Genomic DNA, 11,884 nt, shown 5'->3' with positions numbered 1-11,884 from the left:
ATTACAAAAGAATACTTAAGGGCTTAGAAAATGTTTATTGTATAATATAATCACTGAGAAAAGCAAGTAAAATACAAAGCAACAACTAACTTTAATTACAATTATACCTGCATGTCTATATACATGAATAGATGACTAATACACATACACAAAAAACCCTGGGGTTACTGCTGGGCTTTTTGGACCCTTTACAACGTTTCAAATTTTCTAAAATCCTTATCTATTACTTTTTAACATAAAAGTAAATTATGCTTAATTTGATATTTGAGATCAAAAAAATTGTAAGGAATTACATCACAGGAACCATTGATTTTCTGTAGCTATACACACAATTCCAAGCTGTTTTCATGCAAATCAGGATACCTACTGAGATTTTAATAGTCCTGGCAAAGCTTAACCAGAGTAAATTTTTTTTTCTTTTCTTCACCCTTAGATTTCTCTTTACGCTTATTTCTCCAAGAAAAACAATCAGAGTAAATCTTAACCAATTTATCTGTGGATGCCTGTGATTCCGCTATGAGACTTATTTTTAAGATTTTGAATAGCTTTTACAATTTCAGAAAAGTTGTAAAAATAGTTCAGAGGTCAATTGGGAAGATGGTAGAGTAGGAGGTATCAGAAATCTGTCTCCCCACATAGACAATAACTGCACTGGTAAAATCTGTCTGGTGTAACTATTTTGGAACTCTGGAGCCTATTGAAGGCTTGCAACTTTCAGGGGAACGCTTGGATAGCATACAGGTTGGGCATCCCATATCCAAAATGCTTAAAGCCAGAAGTGTTTCAGATTTTGAATTTTTTTGAATTTCAGAATATTTGTATTATACTTACCAGTTGAGCATCCCTAATAAGGAAATCTGAAACTCTAAATGCTCCAATTAGTATTTCCTTTGAGTGTAATGTTGGCACTCAGAAAATTTCAAATTTTGGAGCATTTCAGATTTCAAATATTTGGATTAGGGATGCTCAACCTGTATTATGGTTAATTTCAGTCAATTTCAGTTCTCAGCATAGTGGCAGCCACTCTTGGTGCCCCATGGCAGGCAGCTGTACAGTGTTCCTGGAGCAGCTTGTACATGTGTTCCTGGCCATAATTTTTGAAGGCCAGAGTGGGCAATAATAAACATAGGGGATATGTGTTCTCATCACTGAGTGCTGCTTCTATTAATAACAGAGGAGTAGCCAGAAGTGGCAGGCACTTCTGCATCTATACCATTGTTGCAAGCCCCTCCTGGCCTGGCTGAAATGACACCCACGGGATTAAAGAGCCAGTGCCTTTTTTCCCTTCTTCATTTTTTTCTTTTCCCCTATTTTGGAATCAGACATAAAAAAATACTACACTCAAAAGCAACGACAGATACAGGAGAAATCAGAAAATCAGCACACAGAGGGAAAGGTGCAGGCTCAGAAAAGTCTGAGACGTTTGTACCTCAGATTGATCCTTTGCACAGAGATAGCCTACAACAATCAAAAAACAGAAACACAAAACCACAACCAAACCCTGGGAGGAGATGATTTCCAGAGTTACCACATTACTAGATGAAATGTCCAGTTTTCCACAAAAAAAATCACCAGGCATGTAAAGAAACAGAAAAGTATAGCCCATTCAAAGGAAAAAAATAAACAGAAATTGTCCCTGAAAATGACCTGATGGCTGATCTATTAGACAAAGACTTTAAAACAACTGTCTTAAAGATGCTCAAAGAGCTAAGTATGTGCAGATAGTAAAAAACAATGTATGAACAAAATGGAAATATCAATAAAGAGAAAACTTAAAAACCAAAAAGAAATCCTATAGCTGAAAAGTACAGTAACTAAAACGAAAAGCTCTCTAGAGGGGTTTAAAGGCAGATTTGAGCAGGCAAAATAAAGAATAAGTGATCTTAAAGATTGGAAAATGAAAATTATTGAGTCTGAGGAACAAAGAGAAAAAAGACTAAAAAAAAAAAAAAAAAGTGAACAGAGCCTAAGGGACCTGTGGGGCACCATCAAGCGTAAGAACATATATGCTGTGGGAGTCTAAGAAGCAGAGAGAGAAAAAGGGCAGAGGGACTATTTGAAGAAACGAAGGCTGAAAACTTCCCAAATCTGATGAAAGACATATATATAAACATCTAAAAAATAGGTAGGAGGATCACTAGAGCCCGGGAGTCTGAAGCTATGTCCTCAGGGAAAAAAAGAAAAGAAAGTTTTTACCGTAGCCAGCAAACTATCCTTCAGAAATGAAGGAGAAATAGAAGGGATACTTTCCCAGACCAAAAAAAAAAAAAAAAGGCTGAAGGAATTTATTGTTATCAGACTAGTCCTATAAGAGATACTAAAGGGAGCTGTTCAAAACCAAAACAATGCTAATATGATTGCTATACTGATACTGTAATCATGATGTATAAACCACTTGTATCTTTTTTTAAGACAAAATGAAAAAAACTTAACCACAATTTTTAAGAGACAAGCAATATACATAATACAAATTGTGATTATCAAAAATTCAAAATGTGGGAAGAAAAGGAAATTGGTGTGTATAGGTTTTTTTCTTTGCAATTACAGTTAAGCTGTATCAGTTTAAAATAACTTGCTATAACTACAAAATGTGTTATGTAAGCCTTAGGGTAACCAAAAAGCAGAAACACTAAAAATAAAAAGCAATGAATTAAAACATACTACCAGAGAAAATAAAACACAGAGGAAGACAGGAAGAAAGAGTTATGAAACAACTAGAAAACAAGCAACAAAATGGCAGTAGTAAGTTCTTACCTATCAACAACAACATTGTAAGCGGACAGAATTCTATTAGCACCTCAAATAACTAGAAAGTGAGAGCAAACCAAACCCAGAATTAGTAGGGGGAAAGACATAATAAAGATCAGAGAAGAAATAAAATTAAAACTAAAAACAAAAAGATCACTGAAACAAAAAAGTTATTTTTCAAAAAAAGGTAAACAGAATATACAAACTATTACTTAGATTAAGAAAATAAGATAGAATACCCAAATAAATAAAATCAGAAACTAAAAGAAAACATTATAACTGAAATGACAGAAATAAAAAGCATCGTTAGAGACTAGTATGATAACTATACAGCAATAAATTGGAAAACCCCAAAGAAACAGATACATTCCTGGACATCCAACCTATTGAGACTGGACCATGAAGAAACAGAAAACTTGAACAAGTAAATAATGAATGACAAGATCAAAACAGTAATAAAGTCTTCCGACAAAAAAAAGCCCAGGTCCTGATGGCTTCACCACTAAATTCTAAACAACATTAAAGAATAATACCAATTCTAATCAACCTATTCCAAAAAATTGAAGGGGAGGAGATACTTCCAAACTCATTCCACAAGGCCAGTATTGCCTTGATGCCAAAACCAAAGACAACAAAAGAAGCTATGGGCCAACACCCCTGATGAACAGAGATGTAAAAATCCTCAACAAAATATTAGCAACTGAATTCAACAACATATTAAAAATATCATTCATCATGACCAAGTGGGATTCATACCAGGGATGCAAGGATGGTTCATCATATGCAAATCAATAAATGTGATAAATCACATCAAGAGAATCAAGGACAAAAACCTATTATTTCATTAGATGTTGAAAAAAGCAGTAAAACTGAACATTCCTTTACAAAAAGTCCCAACAAATTGGGTATAGAAAGAATATATTTCAAAACAATAAAACTCATATATGACAAACCCACAGCTAATATACTGAATGGGGAAAAATTGAAAGCCTTTTTACAAGGATCTGGAAGAAGACAAGGATGCTCACTTTTACCATCTATTCAATATAGCTCTAAAAGTACTAGCCAGAGCAATCAGGCAAGTGAAAAAAATAAAGTGCATCAAAATGGGAAAGGAAGAAGTCAAATTATCCTTGTTTGTAGATGACATGATCTTATATTTAGGAAAACCTAGTGTCATTTAAAAAAAATCCTCTTAGAACTGATAAATTTAGTAAAGTTTCAGGATACAAAATCAACAAACACTCATCATTAGTATTTCTATATGATAATAGTTATTCGTCTAAAAAGGAAATCAGGAAAGCAATCTCATTTACTACAGTTAGAAATGCTGCACTCTGAGCTTGCACCACTGAACTCCAGTATGGGTGACGGAGTGACACTCTCTCTCAAAAAAAATGAAAGAAAATGGAAGGGAGAAAGGGAGAAAAAAGAAGAAAATGGGAGAAAGGGGAAAGGGGAAAGGAAAAAGGGGAAAGGGGAAAGGGGAAGGGGAAGCGGAAGGGAACGGAAGGAACACTTACCACTGGATGTTTGGAAAATGCTAATTTGGAAAACTAGAAAGTACAGAAAACTATACTGTCATGATCCCAAGATCATCACTCATAACAACTAAGCACATTTTATATCATTTGATACCTCATTTTTTAAAAATTTAAAAAGTTAAACATGATTGCATAAGCATTTTCCCACATCTTTAAGAATTCTCCATAAATCTAACTGCAACAGATACTTCTTATTTCAGAGACATAATATGTGATACATTCATAATACACTATTGCTGGACATTTACGTGGTGGCTAATTTTCTTCAATAAGGCTTTGAGACACACACACACACACATGCACGCGTGCACGCACACATGCACAAAATAGTTCAAAGGTCCCATATACCCTGTGCCCAGCTTTTCTTAACGTTAACATCTTACATAACCATAGCAAAATCATCAAAATTAAGAATTTAACATTGATACAATACTATTAACTAAAATAAACTACAGGAGTTTAAAAAGAACTAGCTTAAACCAAAATTATTATAATATAATGCTTTAGATGAGGGTATGTAAAACACCATAGTACTTATTATGATAGAAATAAGAGAGTAAAAGGTGGGCCTATTAGAACAGAGAAATATATATATTGGGAAGACAAAGACGGAGGCTGCCTTTGCTTTTTTTTTTTTGCTTTGTGTTGCACACCCAAGTAAAGAGGAAAGGAGAAAATTTTGAATAATGATGACAAAAATAATAAAAATAAGTATTACTTATTTAATAGACTGGAATTTAAAAACATTAACACTTTATATGGAAAGGATAATATGTTCAGGTCAATTTAAAGCAAACTGTCCATATACTTAATATTTGTTTTATGATACCTACCTTAAAAATTAAAATACTTTCTACAGTAATGCTTCGACTATGAGAATAATTCAAGGCAATATCAACATGTCTAAACATATAAATTCCAAGAAGAGGATTTCCTAGTATCTTCAATGTAGATGCTCTGGTACTTATTCCATTCTGATATATCTGGGCTACATCACTCTGCGGAAGTGCTAAAAAGCAGAAATGTTCTTCAAGTTCTCTGCAATGTCTTCCACTTTCACGCATCTCTGACCTAATGTAAAACAATGTATACAGTTAAAGATAAGTATCAACAAAATTTTCAAGAAGATACGTATTTCCACTGGCCATAGTTAGAAAGTAAGAGAAGTATTGATATTCAGAGGTATTACTATACTGTGATGATAAATTAGGTTGAAAAATCATCTTAGAAACAAATTCAGGATTACTTATCCAAGATTTATGAACATTATCATCATCCCTGGTCTAACATAACAGCGGCTAACATTTCTTAAATGCTGCTAGTGTAACCAGTACAAAGTCTTAAACTTTACATGCATCTTCTCATTTCATTCTCAACCTCCCAAGTTTTTATAGTTTATTTTGTTGCTATCGACATTTTTAAGACGAGGAAAATAGGTTCAGAAAGTTAAATCTTGCCAAAGTAGGAAAATGACAAAGGAGTTGGAATTATATACGCCAATTCTTGTCTGTCAGGTTCTAGAGCTCACATTTTTGTTAATTGTGTTATGGAGGGAAGAACATGCATTTTCTAAACAAAATACCTTGTCTACATCTATGTATCTCTACACATCTATAGACACAAACACACACACATATGCACAAACATAGTCAATTATTAGGGACATTCTCCATTCTTCAGGGATTTAGGTAACAGCTGGGAGAAACAAGCTAATATTTGATTACAGGATCTTATCTTAGGTAAAGAAAATTACGAATCAACCTCAGAAAAGACTATAATCTGAAGTATAGAAAGCCCCAATTCTACTACTTCCACTACAAGACCCATTTAAACATATAAAATATATATCCCTTCCCTAAAATTGGCAGATTAGATATTCTATATGGCTTGCTCAGGAGTAGTGGCAGCAGAAATTGCCACACCAGGTGGTACAATAGAGTGGTTCAGACACTAGGGTCCAAATGATTATCTGCAATGGAGAATCTACAGAACCTAGCAAAGGAATGTATATACCACAAAAGGCAAATTGTTCTTGAGAACCACAAGGTTCCAAGATTTCCTGGAATACCAGTTACAGAATTTGTTTAAAGTATACCATGCACATAAGTATTATTAATAAGTATATTAATACTTACTTTCAAGAATGACTCATCATTAACAGTAGGCAGGACCACAAAAGCAAGACTGACTGATTAGATAATGATCATTTCTATTTCTTGGAAATGTCAGCCTTAACTCTTGGCTCCACAAATTGGCATTTCCTGCTCTTGATTTCAACTTGACATCAGTCAATTCTGTGACCCACTAAGATTACTGTCTAAGAGTCTTACACTACACATAAAAGTAACATTTGAAGGTACACCAGAATAAATTAAAGATGTATAATGTAAACCCTACAGCAGGGTTTTTCCACAGTGGCACCAGGGTATTTTGGGCCAAATTCTTTTTTTTTTTTTTTTTCTAACCTGGTCATCTCCCTGACTACCATTATATCATCATAAGGGTTTCAGTGGAATGAAACAAATGTAACAATAAAAATCTGATCCAGGGCCACAAAATCCTCTGTAAATTGAAGTAGAAAATATTCCCTGGAGTTTTGTATTGGTAATTATACTACTAATACTTTTTATTTTCCAGTGTGTCTTCAGAATTATATTTGGGAAAAAAAGGACCTGAATATGTTAGTAAAAAAAATGACCTATAGAAAAGTTGGTTTTTGATCTATTTCTGCCTCTAAAAATTTCATATAAGGTTGGCTTTCCAAATTTATTCAGAAATGATCTAAATCATGACTTTAAATGACAGAAACTCTGAGTCTCAAGACTTCCATTTCAGAAACAATAGGTAAAATGAGCCTAAAGACTCTTTTCTGTGCACAGTAACATGTAAGTGAAACTGTGTCCCCAAGAAATAAAGAAACCATTGACTAGTAGAAATTCTTAAGCTTGCAGGATGGCATATAAGAAAACTTACTGAAATACTCAAATTCCCTCCGCTTGTAACAATACTGGCTGAAATCATTTGGAACCAATATGGCCAAACGAAGTTTATACAGAATGAGCTTGCTGACATCACAGCCTGAATTTCCACTGTGTGTTTTATACTAACTCTCCCCAAATTTGCACATGGTACCCATAAGGAGGCATAAAGAGACAACTGTGCTTGCCCAAGGACTTTCTACACCTCCCTTTCCTTCCACGAATCACCTAAAGATCCTAGAATCCACCCCCAAACCATTTCTAATAAAATTACTGCTTTGAAGCTAGCATGGGGAGACAGATTTGGGCTTGACCTCCTGTCTCCTTGTGAGTCTACCTGCAATAATAGCTTTTCTTTTCTCAAAAACCCAGTATCCCAGTACTGACTTCTAGTGCATCAGGCAGGGAGCTTCACCTGCTTGATAAATAACTGGGTAAGAATCTGAAGAACTAGCAAATACAAAGTTCTCTTTTACCAAAAGACATTAATAAGCATCAGAATCTGTGCTAATATTCATATTATCTTAAATTTTAAAAATATATAAAATAATTTTCTAGAAATGTTTCCCCATGTTTTTCTGCAGCAATACTAATGAGGGATAGATGTCAAAGTCTGTCACCTCTGAACCCTGCATGTACTTTAAGCTCTGGGGTGGAAAGCTCAAAATCAACACAACACTCAAGTCTTAGAATTTGTAGTTACACTCTTGCTTGTGGGGTTTTAAATTTTGGTCATTACTTTTTAACTGGTATTTTATTAAGTAAATAAACATAAAAGACAGATGAGAAAACTCATATGATAGAGAAGCTGAGTGGATGAAATAGAATTGGAATCTTGTATATCTTTCTGTAGACCAGGAACTCTTAATTTACTCTGTGCTAACATGCTGTCTCATTTAAGCCAACTACAACAAAGTATAAGTGCTTTGGATGGAATGCCTATGTCATAGTTAATTACATCATTTAGAATAGGTTCCAAGACAACCTACATATAGTAGGTAATTTTTTGTTCAGTAAATGAAACTCTGGGAAGTATTTTATCTCTAAGTTTAAGTGGAAACACAAGTTCATACAAGGTATTTAGCTATGGGGTGGCGGTTGCCTAAAGTAGAGATTAAAAGTATTCAAGTAAGTTTTTTTTTTATAATAAAGAAAATAAAATTATTTCTTTGGAGATCTTTAAAGAGAACTTAATAATTTTCAAATCCATCAGATTGCTAGTGATAAGAACTCAGTATCCAGCTGGCCCAAAGTACAATATAAGAACCAAAACGCTGACAGCTAAGAGAAATTGGGATTCCACAATATTTAAGAAATGTGCTAATGCCACCCAACTCCAGATATAAGACTTCGTTTCCTTTGCTGCTATGACAAATTCTCACAAACTTAATAGATTAAAAAGCATAAATTTATTATTTTAGTTACATAGAGAAGTCAGACATGACTCTCACTGGGCTAAAATCAAGGTGTCATCTGTCTGGATTGTGTTCCTTTCTGAGGTTCTAGGGGAGGATCTCTTTCCAAGCTGGCAGAATTGAATTACCAGCAGTTGTAGGATTGAGGTCTCCATTTCCTTGCTGGCTGTTAGCTAAGGACATTTCCCAGCTTCTAGAAGTTATCCACAATCCTTGGCTCATAATCTCCTTTTTTCATCTTCAAAGCCAGAAAAGGCAAGCTGAGTCTCCCTCATATCTCTTTTTTCTTTCATTTCTGCTCTCTGATCCATTCTTCTGCCTCCCTCTTCTGTTATCAAAAGCTCCTGTGATTAAACTGGGCCCACTAAGATCACCTCGGATACTCACCCATCTCCAGGTCTGTAACCTCAATCACACCTGCAAAGTCCTTTCTGCCATGTAAGGATGTAAGGTGATATATTCACAGTTTCTGGGGATTAGGATGTGGACATCTTTGGGGGAGTATTATGCTGCTCACCACAGGCAGATTCTGAACTTGGCCCCTCAGTGATATGAGGAACTTGTTTTTCCCCACAACTCTCCCTCTGCTGTGCAGAGCTTTATCTTTATCCATATCCAGCTCCCATCATGGTCGCAAGAAGGAAGCTGGTAGCAACTAGGCTTCCTTGCTCACAGCCACCAGAAGAGGATTTCCAAGCAAGTCTTATCCTATGTTTATTTAAATATAATGACTATTGCCGGGCGCAGGAGCTCACGCCTGTAATCCCAGCACTTTGGAAGGCTGAGGTGGGGGGATCACGAGGTCAGGAGATCAAGATCATCTTGATCTTGATCTTCATCAAGACGGTGAAACCCTGTTTCCACTAAAAATACCAAAAGTTAGCCGGGCGTGGTGGCAGGCACCTGTAGTCCCAGCTACTTGAAAGGCTGAGGCAGGAGAATGGCCTGAACCAGGTAGGCAGAGCTCGCAGTGAGCCGAGATAGCGCCACCACACTCCAGCCTGGGCGACAGAGCGAGACTCTGTGTCAAAAAAAAAAAAAAAAAAAAGAAAAAAAAATGACTAGGCTTGTACATCAATAAACTCACAAAGCAAGGGGAACTGGACAAAAAAAGGTTAGGCTAATTATAAAAGATGATCTAGAATTGTTAGGAAAACTGCAGTCTACTCATTTGGCTACCCTTTTTCCTACATACCCTACTTCTAACACATATACTTTCAAAAGTGCTCATTTACACAAACTACTTTCAATCTACCTCACAAGGAGGGAACAACCCAAAGTCTCATTGAATTACTACATCCAACTCCAGATCCATGATGATCACATGGATGAAATGCCTTCGTTTCCAACAGATCTGGATATAGACCTAAATAATCAAAATTCATTTAGGTGACATATGGCTAAGTTTAAATTATCTAAACCCAAAATACAATGGTGGAGGAAAAAAAACAACTGAATTCTAAAAAGTAAAGAATGCTAACAATTGTCAGTATTAACTTGTCCTTGGCATATATATCCTTCTGTAAAGCAGCAGCTGGGATTCCTTGCTCTCAAAATTCCAAAGGCTAGTAATCATAGCAGGAGATCTTGTTCAGACAATGGTTGAGACTAAGAATGTCTGTCTCTTGGCAACAAGTCTCTGGGACCTCCCCATCATCCAAGGCCCACAATCTATAATGAACTTCATGTACTGAATTTCAATTTGAAACCATCAATTTCTACCCCCAGATTGCATTTAAAATACAGTCATGTGCCATAATAGACATTTTTGTTAATGGCAAACCAAAAATACAATGGTGGTCCCATAAGATTATAATGGAGCTGAAAAATTCCTATAGCCTAGTGATATCTTAGTCTCATAATGTCATAGCGTAACGCATTACTTTCATGTCTGTGGTGATGGTTGTGCACTGCCAGTCCTATAAAAGTATAGCATGTATGATTATGTACAATACACAATACTTGATAATAATAAGTGACTATGTTGTTGGTTTATGTATTTAGTATACTATACTTTTTATTATTATTTTAGAGTATATTATCTCTTCTTATTAAAACAAATTAATCGTAAGACAGCCTCAGGCTGGTCCTTCAGGAAGTATTCCTGAAGAAGGCATTGTTATCACAGAAGACGACAGCTCCATGCACGTTACTGCACCTGAAGACCTTCCAGTGGGACAGATGCGGAGGTGGAAGTCAATGATATTGATGATCCTGATCCTGTGTAGGTTTAAGCTCATGTGTGTGTTTGTGTCTTAAGTTTTTTAATAAAGAGTTCTAAAAGTTAAAAAAAAAAATAGAAAAACGTGTATAGAATAAGGATAAAAATATTTTGTACAGTTGCACAATGTATTTGTGTTTTAAGCTAAATGTTATTTTAAAAAGGGTAAAAAGGGGTCAAAAAGTTAAACTTTTAAAGTTTATAAAGTAAAAATATTACAGTAAGCTAAGGTTTATTATTGAGAAAATCAAAAAAATACATTTAGTGTAGCCTAAGTGTACAGTGTTTATAATGTCTACAGCAGTAACAGGCTATACAATACAGCTCAGGTGTATAAGTAGGCTACACCATCTAGGTTTGTGTAAGTCCACTCTATGATGTTCACACAATGACAAAATTGCCCAATGATGCATTTCTCACAACATATTCCTGTCATTAAGCAACGTGTATCTTTACTGTATAAACTTGAGGTAGTTCCACTTACTAGGCAGAGAATACTCAAAAGGAGGTATTTTCTCCAAATAGGAGAAAGGAGGTATTTGGGAAGGAGTTCAGGCAACAGATTTGTGCTTTACCACATCCTTATCCCCTGTTAAATCTCATTTCTTTTAAACCCATATTCACCCTAACTTTCGAAAGGATTAATTCTCTACTTCAAGCTAATCTTGCAAAGCTGAACTGTGAAACTAGGCCACAAACAGAGTGACTCTTTTTTATTGAATCTGAATTTTCTACGATTGAAAAAATGATCTTTCTTGGGTCTAAATGGGAAATGGTGAAGGCACTCTAATATGCTGAGTTTTCGGTAGAATTTTTCTCAAAAACTACAGCCTCATGAAACACAGGTTCTGTGCCCCAAGGTACAGATTATCACCAACTTCCCATTTGGGAATTCTGCAGTGGGGCGGAGAGGGGGATCTTCATTGCCCTCTTCCCTTGAACTAAATCCATATTCTAGAATGTCTTTCCTACAAGTAC

General features: G+C 35.3%; 1 protein-coding gene across 1 annotated transcript in view; it reads right to left on the bottom strand.

Annotated features, from left to right (window-relative positions):
• LOC105538017 (protein FAM208A-like) overlaps positions 1-11,884 on the bottom strand; it is a 48,378-nt gene that overhangs the window by 15,720 nt on the left and 20,774 nt on the right. The window contains exon 3 of the mRNA XM_011977743.1: positions 5,126-5,363. Coding sequence (XP_011833133.1) covers positions 5,126-5,363 — 238 coding nt within the window. The remainder of the gene's footprint in view (positions 1-5,125; positions 5,364-11,884) is intronic.

Source organism: Mandrillus leucophaeus, unplaced genomic scaffold, assembly GCF_000951045.1.
Source record: "Mandrillus leucophaeus isolate KB7577 unplaced genomic scaffold, Mleu.le_1.0 Scaffold183, whole genome shotgun sequence".
Taxonomy (NCBI): Eukaryota; Metazoa; Chordata; class Mammalia; order Primates; family Cercopithecidae; genus Mandrillus; species Mandrillus leucophaeus.
The sequence above is the reverse complement of the archived record's forward strand: the minus strand, read 5'-3'. Positions and strand labels throughout refer to the sequence as shown.